The 18,795-nt window shown below is 35.6% G+C and overlaps 1 protein-coding gene across 8 annotated transcripts in view; it reads left to right on the forward strand.

Annotated features, from left to right (window-relative positions):
* Positions 1 to 18,795, forward strand: part of SWT1 (SWT1 RNA endoribonuclease homolog) — a 104,314-nt gene that overhangs the window by 44,024 nt on the left and 41,495 nt on the right. For all 8 annotated transcript variants that reach the window (XR_010941255.1, XR_010941254.1, XM_067728913.1 and 5 more), the window contains one exon: positions 2,397 to 2,528. Coding sequence is in view for 6 of the 8 variants with exons in the window: in XM_067728913.1 (XP_067585014.1) it covers positions 2,397 to 2,528 (132 nt within the window). In the remaining 2 variants the exon portion in view is untranslated. The remainder of the gene's footprint in view (positions 1 to 2,396; positions 2,529 to 18,795) is intronic.

Below are 18,795 nucleotides of genomic sequence, written 5' to 3' on the forward strand. Positions count from 1 at the left end.
TTCAGATGTGAAACCTTGATGAGAATCATTGCCTATATATGTCAAAACCAATGAATAGTCACCAAGATTAGCTAAACGAATTAGCAGGATACAAAGCCTTAATCAGATTTAAAATAATGTAAAGAAAACATCAGTCTGGATAAGGGAAAATTCATGTAAAATTTTTTTAAAAGAAAGATAAATACTTTTACTTAAAACGGAGAAATACTTTTATTTCATACACATGAAGTATTATGGTCTTGGTAAAATGAAAAGATAGAGACCATTTGTGAGTAGTCTTTAAATAGGCTGCTGCTAGAGTAACTTAAAAAATTATTGAAAACAACTGGTTTTAAAGTAGGCCGACGCTCCCTTCCATACTTTTCCCCAAGCCTATAGTCTTTATATAATTAATATGTTAATCTTACTACGTGCTTTGTGGTATGATTTTGTCTCGAGGGCCCAGTTTGTTGTTTTGGATTAAGATCATTTATCTGTTCGAGTTGTCTACAAGAGCAGCAAAGTAATATTAGCACTCCACTTAAACATCTATTCTCAATCGGTCATAGATTTGGGACCCATTTTTAGTCCTTGACAACAATTAAAAATCTTTTTCAAACAAATATATAGTCTGTTATCCTAAAGAAATAACGATATCTGACATGTGAGGTAAAGAAAACATTTAAAATTTTGTATTTTCATATAAAGCAAAGGTTTTGATTTGTCCAGTCTTAATGTATTTTTAATGTTGTGGCTTATCAGATATTTTTGTTAGCCGAAAGTTGTATATGCCAGAAATGATCACTTTAAAAATAAAGTAGTTTAAAACAATATCTAAGATATTTTAATGTTCCTTTCATTTAGAAAACATTTGAGTACTTTATGTACCTTAGAACTGACCTATAATATACATACAATTTGTGTTGGATGTTACAGAGTTCTTGGTAATTTCTGGATAATAGACTTACATTATAGTACTTCAGTAAGTGGAAAATGCTTATATTATTTTATCAGTATATAGTTTTTAAAGCCTACTTTATTGTTTTCCATGCCTGGTTGTGTACCAGAGTCACTGTAGAACTTCTCAACATATTCATGTTTGAGCCTTTCACATAGAGATGGTCATGTGAAGATCTGGTAGGCCCTATGCACAATTTTTATAAAATAAAAAAAATAATTTTTATAAAACTATTATTAGAGCACCTATGCACAACCTTAAAGAGGTTGAGGTTAGCAGATGTAAGCTTTTATATATAGAATGGATAAACAACAGAGTCCTGTGACATAGCACAGAGATCTATATTCAATATCCTATGATAAACCATAATGGAAAAGTGTATAAAAAAAGAATGTACATATATGTATAACTGAATCACTGCTGTACAGCAGAAATTAACACAACATTGTAAATCAACTATACTTCAATAAAAAATATTGAAAAATAAAATAAAATAACAGAAATCTATTCACTCAGTTCTGGAGGCTGGAAAGTCTGAAATCCAGGTGTCTGCAGAGTTGGTTCTTTTAGGAGGTTCTGAGGGAGAATCTATTCCATGACTGTCTCCTAGCTTCTAGTAGCTGCCAGCAGTATTTGTAGATATATCATCCCACTCTCTGCCTTTGTCTTCACATAGGGTAGTGCCCACCCTAATCCAGAATGACCTCATTTTAACTTAACTAATTATAAAGATCCTATTTTAAATAAGGCCACATTGAGGTTGTGGGTGAACATGAATTTTGGGGGGACACTGTTCAGCCCATACAGTATATGTTTTGATTTTTTATATGGTTGTTATTATTTGAGTACATTTTGTATACCTTAATTTTTCTGTTTCCTAGATGGCATAAGCATCATTTTAATAGTTGTTTGGTCTTTCATCAGGTGGCTAATTTACTATTTATTAACACTTTTTTTATTGTTGAACATTTAGGTGATTACTAATTGTTACCCAGTTATGAATAATTATTAATATGTGATAGATTTCTAAAATTGGAATTACCAGAGTAAAGTGTATGAACACTTATAACATCCAGTTTCAGCAAACTCTAAATCTGATGTCTGATTTTTTTTCTTCATCCTTATGTACAGGAGTACTGTCAGTACTTACGTACTGACTTGAATATAAATTGATATTATTACTTCCCTTCCATCTCTTATGGTCTCTTAGAGTGAAACATTATTCACATAGCTTTTACAGTATTACTTTAGATTAGACCTGTATAGTTGTTGATCCATATCTTTTGCATGAATGGTAGCCTGGACATTCACAAGTTAGTCTTTTATTTCTAATTTAAATAGATTAGCATTATGAGAGAGGAGTTTTAAATATTACCTAATTTTATACACTAGAAATCGAAATACTTGAATTACACTAAATACGCATGTGTACCTACGAGCATTTTTTTCTCTATTTTAGCATGGATGTGTTTCAAAGATTGGGCTCAAATTCAGCTCTGATGTCTTCAAAAATAGCATCATTTGAAGAAGCATTTGTATATCTTCAAAAGTTAATGGAAGCTGTTAAGGTTATTCTTGAAGGAATTCAGAGGTAAATACTAACTAATTTTAAAGTTTATTACTTTCATCTTTCTTTTAGGTTTATCAGCTTTTTCAGAGTTGCTGGGAGTCTTCCAGCAAGTTTTATAAACTAACGGCTTTTAGATTTAACTTCTTTCCCTCCCTTGCAAAGAATCCCTGTTTCTAATTTGGACCACACGAATGTTTCCACTTTTTTCCTTTCTAGGAAAAAATAGACCAGATTATAAGCTTCATAAGGAAATTTATTTTCTTTATTGCATAACTATAGCTACAAGAACAGTGCCTGACACATAATGGGCACTCAGTAATTACTTGTTGAATGAAAAATATGTGTTAAGGTAATTATCACTGCCCTTTAAAAACAAATATATGTTAATGTTTGTAAACATGATTGATTTCATCCAATCCAGTCTCACAGTACCACAAACTGAAAAAGTTTGAGAAGCAACCTAGTTTTATGATGCTTTGAGACTTAATACATACGTGATTATTTTAAATATTTGTGACGTATATAGAAAACATAGTTCCAGAAAGGTATAGAATGGACCATACCAGCTGTGTCGTGTGAAGTCAGATGTTTTCTTTTGTGGCACTGAAGAAGAATACTAAACTTAATCTTGCAATTTTTTTCTTTATATTCCAAAGTTGCTTGACCTGAATTGGCATGCAGCTTGCTGACAGAAGAATACTGTTCTTTATAAATTAAAAAAACAAAATCAAAACTGATTTAATTTTAGCATGTCCAAGTTTTAAAAACTTGGATTTTTGAAACAATAGCAGCTTTTGGTTTTGTTTTCATTTCTCTTTACGGGTTTTTGGAAACTTCATCTCGTTGTTAATGTACAAAGCATTTGTACCTCTTTTTGGATCACTTGGCTAATATGATTCTTAGAATAAAAAATTACCAAAGCTTTTTGCCACTCTTAAGTTACTAATGAATTGAAGATGTAACAGATCCCAAGACAAGTATCATCTCTAAGTGCATGTAGTCTTTTTTTATTTAAGGCAATATCAAACAAGAGTAGCTCTATGAAGAAGAAATAATTCAGTTCTGATGTTAGCTATGTAAAAGCTGTTGCACATGCTACATTGCATAAAAGCCATGCTTGACACATTACCTTTTCTACAGAAAGTAGGGATATTAGTCTGAATTCAATTACTCAACAAATGTTTATTGAGCACTGCCTGTGCTTGGCATCATGCTAGCTCTGGGGAATCAAAGATAAATGAGATGCAAACTCTGACTCCAATGAGCTTGTAGAAATAGTGCAGTCACATTGAAACAGATAATTGCAATAAAGAGTTATTGATATTTTAATAGGATTACAGGCAGTGGAGCCAGGGAGAGTCTGGGAAAAGATGAGACTGGATCGAGTTTGGAGGGGAATGACTTATAGGCTGCATAAAGCAGTTTCCACTTTATCCTGTAGGCTAGTATTTCACACATCCAGAGCTGTCAATTATGTGCCTTGACAGAAGTGTTTCTGGTCCAAAAACTTCAGAAATATTGCATATTATATTACCCACTCAGAAAATCACTTTACATCCATTAATAGCTTTTATAGACTTTGCTGTAGAGAAAGCTTCTTAATTTTAGAAGCTTTAAACATATTGTTCCCTCGACCCCACCCCAGAGATTCTGATGGAATTGGTCTGAGGGTGTGCCTAGCTGTCAGGAGTTTTAAAATTTCTCCAGGTGATTCTAATGTGTAGGCAGTGTTGAGAGCCACTAGCCATTATGCTTAACCAGGTGTTCTCAGAGTGTGGGCACAGAACTAGCATCATCATCACCACCTAGAACTTGTTAAAAATGCAAATTCTCAAATTCTACCAGACCTCCTGAATCAGAAACTCAGGGTAGGGCCTTGCAGTCTGTGTCCTCCAGGTGATTCTGTGCAGGCTAAAGGCTGAGCACCATGGGCCTAAGTGGTGCTCAGCCCTGGTGGCCAATTCTAATCATCTGGGAGCTTAAAAAAAAAAGAGAGAACAATGGCTGGGTGCTGCCTTAAACCTATTCAATCTGATTCTCTGGGGGTGGGACCTGGGTGTATGCATTTTTATAAACTCCCCTGGTGAGTCTCATGTGGAGTCATGGTTGAGAAAGTATAGCATGTACTGCTTTCATAAACTGTATCTAAGGAAGTAAATACTTGAATTTTAAGGCTGATTCAGTTTTGTTAATCTTTCCTGTAAGTGTACATACCTCCAGGAATAAGAAAATGTTAGTTGTTCTGCTACTTTTTATAATGTGACCTGGAGTAAATTGTCTTGAGCCTCAGTCTTCATCTATAAAAGAGGCATAATAATGCCTTCCCAGAGCTTTTCATAAAGTTATTGTGCTTTGAAAGTCGGGTGTTAGTATAACTAACCAAACCAGCGATTCTCTGCTTATTTGTTGGGGAAGATAAGAGTTCTAGATCTTATCCCAGATTTACTGAAATCACAGTATCTGTAGGTATTTTGTAGAGGAGGGAAGTTGTATTTTTAACAGGCTTTCCAAGAGATTTATATGCAGTTGGTGGGGGACCACAGTTAAAGAAATTAATCCAACCTCCTGTAATAAATATAGTAGAACCTCTTGAGTTACCAGCAGAGGGCATTATGATTAAAACGTTTGCCCATTTAGGCATTCATTAATCAATGGAAACTACTAAAATTGCAAGTTTTTTTTAAACCTTCAAACAGTGGACATTTGAAAAAAATATAGTAAAAGTTAATATATATTGTTTTGTCAAGTGAATATGTGGTCTTAAAATCCTTTAAAAAACAGTCATGTTGGGGCCTCCCTGGTGGCGCAGTGGTTGAGAGTCTGCCTGCCGATGCAGGGGACACGGGTTCGTGCCCCGGTCCGGGAGGAACCCACATGCCGCGGAGTGGCTGGGCCTGTGAGCCATGGCCACTGAGCCTGCGCGTCCGGAGCCTGTGCTCCGCAACGGGAGAGGCCACAACAGTGAGAGGCCCGCGTACCGCAAAATAAAACCAGTCATGTTAAAGTAAGTTCAGTTAAAAAATTGGAGGTTGGCTAACTGAGTGGATTTTTAAACATTGAAAAATACACTCAAATTTGTAGTGACTACAAATTCATTAGTATTTTGGATGCTTACTAAAATGAAATAGTTTCATTTAGTTTTGAGATGCATGCTCAGTGAATATATGTCAACTCTATTTCTTTTTATTATAGCAGATGATTTATAGTGTTACATTAGGAATCAATAATAGATGACCTGTTAACTGGGTCCTTCATTTAAAGAAGTGAATGAAAATGTGTTTGTTGAACTAAGAGTTTGGGCTTCTAGTTCAGATCTTTCCCATTGTAGCTGACTTCAGGCATGTCATCTACCCTCTCTAAGCTACAGTTTCTTTCCTTAGTGAGAATACTCATCTCTTCTTCACATGATGTGTATGAAGATACTTTTTAAACTGTAACATATTTATAAGCGTTAGTCTTTATTTTCTCTTTAAAGCTGATATGTTAAATTTGAAATGTTTAAAAGTGTGTTATTTCAATTTTAATAGGGGTCTAAACATGATTGTCATAAGTTAAGATTGAAAATATTGATGTAACAGTTGTTCACACAGTTATACAATTAGGAACAGAATACCTAATTTGGTAAAAGTTGAAAATGGGATGGGAATATTGCTGATTTCTATACTTTCTGCACACTTTCTTCTTGGGTAGGAGAGTGAACTTATTTGCTATTGGTTTAGAGATTGCTTCTCTCTTATCTTTCCTTTTATACATATACAGGATTAATTTGAACACTTTTGTTAATGGTTTTCTTATCTAAACACTAGTGAACTAGTCAGTACTCTTTCCATGTAAACAAAAGTGCTTTAAGATTTATTTTTTAGGGCAGTACAATCTAGTCTCATATTATACTTCAGTGAACTTATGTCTAGATTGATCAAGTTACTCTCAAGATCACAAAAACCTTTTGTTTAGTACATAAAGATTATAAAGCTTCATTTGGAGTGAAAAATTAATCGGAGAGTCCTATGGCAAATTCTAAAACTAAGAAAACTTCTACTTGTACATTAATCAAAAAACATTAAATGTCTTGTGCTTAGATTGACATATCTACAAAGTTAACTAAACAGGTCATGTAATCCAAATCTGAGGCATACTATAAATGTGTGCAGCTTCAACCTGAAAGATAATACTCACAACAACCATGAATGTATGTTTTTGTGTCTGTGAAGTAGATGATGAGCTGCCTGGTTTAGCAGCAGAGGAGAGGAAAGGGGAAGAGTGAGGGTAGGAAATTGCAGTCTGCCTACGTTTTATAATCATGTTTGTGTGTTTCACCTTTATAAAATAAGATTGAAATTATTAAAAAGAAAAAAAACGCAAATTGTAGCATTTGAATCCAAAACTATAACTAGACCATGCTTAAGTGTGTATATTCATTTTATCACTTGGTTTAATATGTAAAACTTTGTATTTCTGTGTCAATTTCATGAACTCTAGATTTCCAGCTCAAGTAGCCTTGGATGAAGTGGTTAAAATAATGTTTTCTCAATTTCATATTTTGAATCTTATGGGGGAGTTATCAATAACTTGGCACATTTTTGGGGGGAGGGAGCTTTTTTTATATGAGGGGATATCTCAAGTTGAATTAATTAACTTTTATCTCTTAAGCTAGATGATTTTTTTCTCTAGCTGTCATATTTGGTTTGATTATTTTAAAATGTAGACTGAGTGCTAAATGGTGCCTTGGACACAGTCATATTCTGAGTGGACATTCATTTGTGATCATAGTACATGATTGTGGAAAATGAGACTTCTGCTTGAATTTAGGAAAGGAAGATGATTAATTTTTTGTCATCTTCAAATGCTTTTAGTAATCTTCAAAACCTTTGTAACCTCTGTTACATTTCTGTGGCTTTGGTTTGAAATACCTTATAGAGCTGGTTTTCTAAAACAAAACAATTATAATCATGAAACTGGGGATTTTTACGTGTGTGTGTGTTATTTACATATATAAATTCTTATTAAGTCTCACAAGAATTTCCCTATTACTCTCTTACCCCATTTTAACATAAGAACGAAACATATACTGGTATAACCATACATAATTCCTGGGAAAAGGACTCCTACAATCACAGCAGTTTTTTATATCTACTAATGAATTAGTAGCTTCAAAGAGTGTGGAGTTCGCATTTGAGAGAATATTAACTTAATATTGTATGTTTTGATAGCTGACCTCTTGAGATTTTAGAAAGGTTATTTAGGGAAGGTCATCCTTTGGTTGACACAAAGATAACACTCTTTAGGCTGTTTTATAGATGAAGTTAATTGTTGAAACAAAAGTTTTTATGAAAGATGTAGAAAATAAAGACATTAAAATTAGTGGTTTTTTAGCATCTTGACTCATTGCAGTGTGCAAGATGTTCCGCCGTTGATAAAAAATTTTCCTTGTCTAGGTTAGAGAGGTTTATCCATGTTTAGGTCTGACCTACTTTCTTTGAGGCTTGGCCTTTCTACCCTTAGATAATTAGACTTCACCTTCCCTCCCCCATTAGGGTTTCCACAGATGTCACTGCATCTCTTTATCAGATTTTTCATATACCCCATGTCCTGTATATCAGTCACTATGTTGAATAAGAGAAAATAATACAACCTTTTATTTTAAAATGAAAAGGTTTAGTTGCTTCACCCTCCATGCCATCATTTTAGACCTTTTTCATAATTTATTTCATAATCAGCTCCCTAAGGCTTTGACCACTTTTAGGGCAGGAACTTTGCTTACTTTTCTTCATTTTACTTTTCTATACCTAGATTTATACCTGTATGACGCATAGCAGATGGTTAAAAAAAAAAAAGCAGGGGAGGTGTGTTGAATGGTTGAATGAGTCTTTTATAGTATATCTGGTGGAGGACAACTTCTTGTAGGGCTGAATGCTGCTAATAGTACTACATTATGACATTAGATCAATAGGTAATATAGAGGTTCCAAAAAAGATACAGAAGAGAGAAGCGCAAGCTATGAAAGGGTAAAGAATAAGAAAATCAGGAGCGGGCTTCTCTGGTGGCGCAGTGGTTGAGAGTCCGCCTGCCGATGCAGGGGACACGGGTTCATGCCCCGGTCCGGGAAGATCCCACATGCCGCTGAGCGGCTGGGCCCATGAGCCGTGGCCGCTGAGCCTGCGTGTCTGGAGCCTGTGCTCCGCAATGGGAGAGGAAGAAGAAAGACTGGAACAAAGAGATTGAGGAGATAAAAAAGGTATTTGTGTCTAGAACAGATGATGGAGCCTCCAGTAATTTGCCCAAATGGCTCTTGTGGTCCCATGTTATCCTTAATTGTTTAATTCTGATCTCTCTATATCAACTATCTAAATTAGGGTTAGTAGAAGGAAAGATGAGATGTAATGGAAGTGATTGAGACTTAAGGAATATAAGCAGGTGTTTCTTATATAAGACATATAATGTATATAAAATATAGACAATAAAAGCTTTTTATGGTATCTATATTACAGTTTGATAAACACAGCTTTAACATAACATTTATATCAAATGTATGTAATACATAATAAAATTTGTATTAAATTAGCTGACAAAATATTAGGCATCCACATATTAATCTGACTGAATTATCCAACACAGCTGATACTTTTTTAACATTCCTCTTTAATGCTACTGAAGGTAATAGATCACACATGACTTACGTTTTAGAATAACTAGATTTCATTTTATACATTCGAAGCTCTTATCTATGCTTCCTAGCATTTGTAATTCAAGAATAGGAAATAAGGACCTTTATTTTTATCCTAAATGTCAGCGTTGTGAGGACGTTTATTTTTATCCTAAATATCTGCGTTCTGATGCCAGTTATTCCTGCTACCCCTAAAGCATTTCTAAGTGTTGGTGTTCTTTTGTTTTAGTCAGTAAAATCCAGTTTTGGTGATGGAGTTAAATATTTCCCATCATAAACTTCTTGATCACACCAGAATCAAATAATCAAATATAAATGAAGATTTCTTCTTGAAGATAACAAATATTTTACTTTGTTTATAGAGTTGTTTTTATTTAAAATCAATACTTGAAAATTTTTCTTTTTTAGCTGATTATTTCTGCCTAATGATTTATTGATCTGATAATTTAACTAAAATTCCCTGCTATCCCTGCTATTAAGTCACCCTAAGAAATTCTAAAACTACCAAACACTACATTTTTCAGAGAAGCAGATGGGATGAATGACTGACTAAATCAGTGGGGTTAGACATCAGTAAAATAAATGAAATGGGGTGGGGGGATCAAAGGTGCTCAACAAGGGCTCTATCATAATAATTTTAACTTAAATAATAAGTATATAATAAATACATGGATAAAGCCAGATGATCAGTTCTAATTCCTTCTTACAGAATAGTTGTACAAAAGGTTTAACATTAGAGTGTACCCTAGACTCTAGGATTAGTCTCATGTATTTTGAGAAATATCTTCTTGTGCCTCTAAAGAACTTTTAACACTGTAGTAGACCAACCATCTGCCCATAGTGAGAAGTGATGCAATCAATGTTCTCAAGGCTGTTTCTAGTAATATAAAAGGTTGAGTCCAACTCAGGACAATGTTTTCTCCCTAGAAGATAACTCAGTAAACATTTATTATACATCAGAAACCCCTGGAATTATGTTACATTTTGATGGTCCAATCCTTGTCAATAAGGCATAATAAACCTTCAAGAATCAACATATACTTAACCATTAGTAATAATGTAACTGGAACTATAAGTTGTAGATTTTCCAATTAATGTTTCTTTTTTGCTAACATTAAGATTATGTTTTGACAGCACAAAGCTATATATTTTCCCCAACTTGATTGTTGAGCTAAGACAAATAAGTAAAATCATCAAAAGTATATTTTTATATTAAAGATAGTAATTTATGCAGATTTTATTTAAACTCTTGAGAACGTAGATGAAAAAGTGTGAGTACTTTTGTACAGCATTGGAGTGTAAGGTAGTATAAAGAATGTATCAGTCTTCTTTAAAAGGATTTGTATCCACTTACTAGGGTGACTCTATCCTAGAAAAAGTGAAATACTCAGACCTTTTGGGGGGTTACTAGATACTGACTCTGAGTTAATACTAATCTCCGGGGACCTAAAATTTCACTGTAGTTGGAGAAATGATCAGGGAAACAGATCTACCTTGATTAATAAGCAGTGACTACTGGTTTGTTTGGAAACTTGGAAAAAACAGAATTTGAGGATTGGTGACAGGAAGTCTAGAGGAGAGATGTGTGGATGGGCATCTTGTAATGGGCACATGTGTCCCATGTGAATACTCATCAAAGACTACCCACTGCAGTGGAGACTCTCAGTAGTCAAATGGACAAGATCAGCTGTCCTGTGGATGTCAGTCACCCTCTTCCCCTAGCCACCCCAGTGTTTGGTCAGTGATCTCATATGCAAAGGGACAATAAATAGCAGCCTGGATAACATGAGCTCAAACGTGGGACTTCCCCTTAGAAGGCTGCTCCGGATGCTACCACTGCTGAAAGCCCAAACTGCCAACAGCTGAGGTAAATGCTAAGCAGTCTATAAGGCACCATTCCCTAGGGTACCATCAAGCCACTAGTGGCAGTGATTCAGACCCCTTCCATCATGAAGGGGGCAGTGATTTGTCCTCACTGGAATAGACACCTCTTTTAAATATGGAATTAACTTCTCTTACTGCAGTGCTTCTATCAGCAACTCCATCTGTCGATTTAAGGGATTTGTTGGTTACTGTCTTGATAACCCATACAGCTAAAAAACTAATTTTATAGCAAAAGAAGTACAACTATGGTTACATGGAATTTGCTGGCTTTATCATATACTAATCTAAGGAACTGGCTTGGTAAAACAGACTTATTTTCCATACCAGCTGTAACCTATGAAGTTAGGGTGCTGTCCTAGATAATGCTGTATATGATGCTGTTTCTCCCTTAGTCAGAATGTAGATCCAAGAATCAAGGGAAGTGGTAGTGGTTTCTCTACAATTAAACCAAGTAACTTCTGTTAACAAGTACTGTTTCAGTCATTGCTGAGTCAGGAAAACAGAAGCCACTCTAGGTATTTCAAACAAAATTTAATATACAAACTTAATTTCAGTGCTATTGGAAGGACTGGAAGAGCAAAGGGGAGAAAGTGGTAATATCTGGAGGGGCAAAAAAGAGGAGGGTTTTTAATGAATTTTGAAATTTTCTGTATCTTGGTGCCCCCTGTACCATAGGAGCACGATATTACATGATTACTGTACTTATTTTTAAAAAGTCAACAGTTCCTCTAGATTGCTTGGAAATAGTTGTAAACAATTACAAGAAGTGGATGTGATCCTATAAAATATTTTGTGTATAGAAGTAGAAACATTCTTCAGTCTAGTGTTCCATTCAGTTAAGGTGTAATTGTTATGCTTCCTTTACATATATAGGCTTAGGACCTAATGTACAAGCAACCATCTGTTCTCAAACAAAACAAAGAAAATCCAACTTATTTTCAGAACCTTTAATCAGGAATTAATTTTCTTTCATAAATGTGTAAATTTTCAAAGAAGGTACAGAAATTTTATTATAACCTGAGCCAATGCATTTTTCATACCTATGTGTTTTCAACTTTCCATTGAAAAGTCACTTAAAATAGAACTCCATGTTCAGAAATTTAACTGCCAGTTCTTCAACTTAGATACCTCTGTGACAGAATGACTATGTAGGAAGGGGCCATTGTTTATACACCTACTCCTTATGGATTTCTACACTCCATCTCAGGTCTATGTCTTACCTGGGCTCAGGGGTGATTGGCTCCTGCTGCCACGATCATATCTGTCTACCACCAACAGAGGTACTAATTTCTCTTCTCATGCTGAGATATGGAAAATATTCTCTCTTAGTTCAACTAAGATACCATAGGACTTTATAGAAGGAACCTTCACTAAAAGGCTAATGAATATATGACTAAGCAAAAGGAAAAAAAATAGACAAAAGGAGTTCAGCAATTCCTTGTGCTGAACCAATCAAATGATTAGCTGCAGAAGAAATTTCATACTTTGCAGTTTATGTAGTTGATGGTTTTTTCCCTTACCTCAGTCCTCATGTTCTGGGTCACCTATTGCTACATCCCAGAACTTACTAGCTTAAAACAATAGCGGTCAATTATTTATTTTCTCTAATGGTTCCAGGGCTTGACTGGACACATGTGGGTAGTTCTCACTTGAGAACTACTCTTGTGTGGTTGTGGTCAGATGGTGTCTGGAGTCATCTCAAAGGCTGGCTGGCGCTGGCTGTCGGCTAGAACACAAACATGTAGCATCTCCATGTAGCCTGGGCTTCCTCATAGACTGAAGGCTGGTTTCCAAGATCGTCCCAAAATAACGGGTGGAAGCTCTATTGCTTGTAATGACATTGCCTTTCTGACTGAAAGTGTTATTTTGCTTTCATTCTTGATTGATACTTAACTGTGTGTAGATTGTAGGTTGACAGTTATTTTCCCTAGGCACTTTTAAAAAAATATTTATTTATTTATTTGGCTATGCCAGGTCTTAGTTGTGGCACGCGAGATCATTTTAGTTGTGGCATACAGGGTCTAGTTCCCTGACCAGGGATCGAACCCGGGCCCCCTGCATTGGAAATGTGGAGTCTTAGCCATTGGACCACCAGGGAAGTCCCTCCCTAGACACTTTGAAGATGTAATTTCATTATCTTATATCTTCCTGGAAATGAGTAGTCAGCTGTCAGCATACTCCTTTTTTCTTAGCTGGTAGTCTGTCTCTCCTCCCACCCCCGTCCCACCCTGGAATGCTTTCAAGATTTTCTTCTGTAACGTTTATGTTTGGTAATTTTATCACAAGATGTCTAGTATAGGTTTTGTTTTATTTATCTTTCTTGAGATGTGGTGTGTTTTCTTCAATCTGAAGACTCACATCTTTAACTCTGGAAATTCTCAATTATTATCTCTTCAATTATTCTCCCCCTCATTCTCCGTAATTCTCTTGTTTTGGAATTCCTATTGCTGACTCTCCTCATTCTGTCAGCCGTATCTCTTGACTCCTTTTTTCCATCTCTTTTATCCCTCTGTGCTGTATTCTGAATAATTCTTCAAATTTATTTTCTGATTCATTAATTATTTTTACCAATTTTTAATAATTTTATTTAATCATTAAAAATATATAATGCCTTCACATTGCTTAAAAATAATTCATTAGGTGAAAAAGAATATACAGTGAGTGAAAATTCTTCTTTCCATGTCTTTTACCTCAGTTAGCTCATTATCTTCAAGGACAATCAAAATTAATTAGTGTAGACTCTCTCTTGTCTATACTTTTGCTTATGCTACCTGTTTTAAAGTGAGACTAGCCTGTAAGCTCTATAAGGACAAGAACTCTTTGTTTCGGTTTTTGATATAGCCCCACCTCACCCAGGAGTTAATGTATACTGAGTAATCAATTAGTACAGAAATAAAGAGAAAGAAACTGCCTGGTCACCTGGATCTTAACACCATGATTTCATAGTTTTGGAAGAGTTCATCCTCAAATTTGTAAGTTTAGGAATTTTATTTTACCAGTTTACTGAAAACTTACCAGACTCAACAGTAACCAAATTTAGAAGCAAGCTGATATATCAGAATGCCCATTTATTTATTTACATTGAAATCAGTAACTGCCAGCTGAACTGAAATATTTATAAATTAAGTGACTCCTAGAGGAAAGTTTACGCTGCAAACTAGATTACTACCAAGTTTTCTTGCTGACTGCTGGGGATGTTGACCTCAAGCTAAAGTAATCTCTTTTCTTCTCTGGAATTTTATTTGCCAAATAGTCAGCCTTTCCCCTACACAGGGATATTCTTTTTCTTTAATTCCCTTTTCTAAGCTCTGTGCAGACTACTACTTTTTGTCAGTTGTGTCAACTAATAGTTATCTGAAAATGTCAAAACACAACTGGTCAGATTTCAGTGTTATTTACATTGCTTAAATTACATTCCTGTTTCCCTAAGGTGCTATCTTGATGACTGATTAGAATTGGCTGATTACTAAGGTCTATCAGCAGCATGTTTGCACACTATCTCTTAGGGTTGGTATTAATCTCATGTGTTACATATCTAGAGGCACTTTGTATACTGGGTAGGAAAGTGGTCCTAAAGCCATCTTCCCTGGGTTCATATCACTGCTCTATTACTTCCTAGGATTTTGACCTGGAGCAAGTTACTTAAAACCTTTGTCCTCCATTTTCTCAAAAACGGAGAAGTAAAAATATCCTCTCACAGGATTAATGAGGAAGTGAATTACTATATGTAAAGGAGTTAGGACAATTTAGAACAGTACCTGACAAATAGTATATAAATTATTACTATTGCTGTTGTTTTGTTGTTATTATTCTTACTGATTTATATTTCAGAAAAAAAATTTTTTTTTGCCTTGGTTCTAAATTGTGGAGGTTTACTCTCTTTGGAAACCATACTCTCTGTGTGGACTAACTATAGGATCATTTTTATACTGTTCTTGTTCAGATCCAGCATTACCTTAGATTACTGTGTATTCCATAACTGATCCTGTTGATAATCCCTTTACTACTTTTCCATATTAGTGCCCTTTTTTCCTACTGTTAACAGAACTTCTGGTTCCAGCATTAACTCCTTAATGCCTGGACTATTGTGATAATCTTCTAGTAAGTCTCCTTGCCTTTAGGCTCCTTTGACAGTTCCTTAAACTCCTTAAATCATATTTTATGGTTTCATTTCTTTCCTTTGTTCAAAAACATTTATTTTCTCTTATTCCCCTCTGGTTCAAATACAGCCTTTGTCAGACAAGGCTTTTGACTGCTTGGTCCTAACATACCTTTTTAGTCTTATAGTCCTCTAGACTACTTTGTAGTTAAGCCAAATTAATTTTTTTGTGGTTTTCAAGGCAGGCCTTATGTTATCTTAATTCTGAACCTTGACACAATATCTTCTTAGAGCTTGGAGTGACCTCTTAATCTACATGTATTTTTCAAAGTTCTATCCATTTGTCCAATCCCAGTTCAGAAGCCACCTACTACAAACAGACTTTACAGTTTGTTTGTATTGAACCCTTAAGATTCTTAGCACATGTTGCCTCCCATTATAATTATTTGCAGACATTTTATCTCTGCTCCTAAACTGTGAACTCCATGAGGCAGGATCAATATCTTATATCCTTGGTGTTCCCGAGATATCTTGCATGTTGCTTTGAACCCAGTACTATTTGATAATAGTAATAAATGAATAAATAAGTAACATTTATTAAGTAGTTAGTATGTCCTAGTCACTGTACATAGGTAAAGCTCTTTACCTATGTGATCTTATTTAATTCATACAATAACCCTCTCAAGAGATGCTATTGTTACCGAACCAGGCTCATTTGCCTTTCTCATAACGAGCCAAATGCTGAGATGTCAAGGTTTGCAACAGAGAAAGAATTTATTTACGAGGCAGCCAAGTGAGGAGACGGGAGAACAGATTTCAGATCCACCTCCCTGAGGGCTTGGGATATTTATGGGCAAAGCGTATAGGGTGGTCAGAAGTGCAGGGGAAGGTGACTGGAGGTAGGAAAAAGGTGCGGTAACTGCTGCTTTGCTCAGCTGTATCTGAATTACGTGCTTCTTCATGGGATGCATGTTCAGAAAATGGCAGCGTTATCATGCTCTGAAGATAGAGTTTTTGACCCTCTGACGTGGAAAGGTCATCCCCTGGACAAACAAGTCTCTTCTGCGCAGACTCTGATTGGCCCCATTGGTTCCACACAGTTTCAGCCAGTTTTGTTGTCTTATGAGCAGAGGGGTTTTTAACAAGCTGTTCCCTTATCTGCTCTTCTGTAAGACAAGCTCAAGAACTTCTGTTAGTCACCAGTTTCTATTAAACCTATGGGGCATGGTTTCAGGAAGGGTTTTTTAAGCCTGTGGGGGGCAGGCTTTCACTATCACACCCATTTTACACATGGGGAAGTAGGATCACAGGCATTATATCATTCCCCAAGGTCACACAGTTTATACTTGGCAGAATGACTTATTGAAATTGGTCTGCTTCTAGAGGGCTCACTTTTTAAATACACTAAACTTTCTGACTGAAAAAATTACTTTAATGTTAGTTATATTCCAGAGGTATTTTTTAGTTGGTTTCATAGAACTTTAGAAAACTTCTAAGTTTAATTTAAAAGAATATTAAATGACTGATCAAAAAAATACAAAATATCTTTGCCTTAGAAGGAAATTTTCCTTCTTTGTTTTTCCAAATTTGTCTTTTCTACCTTTCATTTTTCTGGGAGGAGAATGAGTCCAGTTACCTTGGTTGAAATGAATATCCCAAAAAAGGTTTCCATTGGTAGATGATCTTGTCTCAAGAGACAGATGTTAACAAATGAAACAACTGGGGTAACAAAAGCATGAAAGAAAACTGTATCTGGGTGATATTGCTGACAGTCAGCCCCATGCAATTTGGAAGAGCGGTTAAGACCTGTCTTAAAGCTGGAATAAAAAGTTCCATCCTGTGGAATGGTCAGACTAGGTCAAGAGTAAGTTAGCATCCATGTACCAACACAGTGGGTTATTCATAGAAAAAAAAAATAGGTAAATTTGTTGTTTTCATGCATTTTAAAATGTGTCATTTGCTTACATTTTTTACTTTGTAATGGATTAGATATGTATTTCAGAAATGCCTTAGAATTTACGATGCGTAGTTGGATTGGAAACAGTATTTCTACGATTGAGAAGAGAAAGGAAAACAATGGTTATTTATTTTAGAGGAAGAGTGCACATGGTATCTTAGGTAGTACCAGGGGGGTAATAAAGATACGTGAAACTATCCTTAAGCCCAAGGGGCAAATGTGATGCTAGAAATTTGAGGTAAAAACGCCTAAGGAAAAAAAAAAAAAAAACGCATAAGAAAGAAGCCTGGAACACATTGGAAATTAGTAGAGAACAAAGGACAAGGGAGGAAACAGGATGAAAAGATCCAAAACGTTCTTGTTTGAACAGTGCTGGAGTGCTCGTGCCTTTTTAAATTGGCCATGCCTATGTAGCAAGGGTGGATTAGCCCAATTTATTATTACAGATCTGTAAAAGCAGACTGAAGTTGATTTAGCAGAAAGATAGACTGAAAAGTTCCAGAGACTGGCAACACAAATATCTGGAAATTCCCTGGCAGTCCAGTGGTTAGGACTTGGCACTTCCATTGCTGGGGCCTGGGTTCTATCCCCGGTCGGGGAACTAAGATCCTGCCAGTCTCGTGGTTCGGCCAAGTTAAAAAAAAAATCAAGGAAGGAAGGAGTTCCAAAAAAGAAGGAGGAATCTTTAACAGTGTCTTGTTACTACTGAGAGGCCAAAAAAAAAAAAAGGCTGTCTGTTAGATTGAGCAACATAGAAGTCGTTGGTGAATTTGTTGGTGGCAGTTTCATGAGAGTGTGGGGGCAGACGTTAAACATCAGTAGGCCGAGCGGGGGCGGCAGAAGGATGCTGTGAAACTGCGGGAGGTCATGAGGCCAGGGGAAGAGACTGTGTTCCAGATTTCCTTGAGAAAACAGTCAAGTCAGTGTAAATATTTCTTAGATAATATCAATATATGAAAAGATAAAACCATTTATAATAAACATCAGAGTTACAGCAAAGACAGTGATTTTGTAATAACAGTATATGAAGTTATTCTTGACCCCTTCACTGCAATAATTCTAAAGTCTTCTGGTTCCTCAAAAAGACCTTTCTGCTAGGATTTGCCCTCTTATAAATGGAATCATACAGCATTTGTCCTTTTGTGACAGGCTTATTTCACTTAATACAATGTTTTCGAAGTTCATCCATGTTATAGCCTGTTGTACCCAGAATTTCCTTTTTAAAGCTCAGTAATGTTCCACATATATGCCACATTTTGTTTATCCATTCATCTTTTGGTGGACACTTAGGTTGCTTCTACTCCTTGGCTATTATGAGTAACGCTGCTGGGAACAAAGATGTACCGATATCTCTTTGAGTCCTTGCTTTCAGTTCTTTTGGGTACATACCCAGAAGTTGAACTGCTGGATTATGTGGTAATTCTATTTTTTAATTTTTTTGCGGAACTACATACTGTTTTCCGTAGCAGTTGTACCATCTTACATTCTCACCAACAGTGCACTAGGCTTCCATTTTCTCCACATCCTCATCAGTACCTGTTATTGTCTGTGTTTTTAAAAATAACCATCCTAATGGGTGTGAGGTGGTATCTCCTGATTTGGTTTGCCTTCTTTTTATAAAAAATCTAATGCATTTTAAAAGCTCTTTCAGTGTTGATTAGTTAAATGTATTTGTATTACAAAA

Source organism: Pseudorca crassidens, chromosome 2 (assembly GCF_039906515.1).
Source record: "Pseudorca crassidens isolate mPseCra1 chromosome 2, mPseCra1.hap1, whole genome shotgun sequence".
NCBI lineage: Eukaryota > Metazoa > Chordata > Mammalia > Artiodactyla > Delphinidae > Pseudorca > Pseudorca crassidens.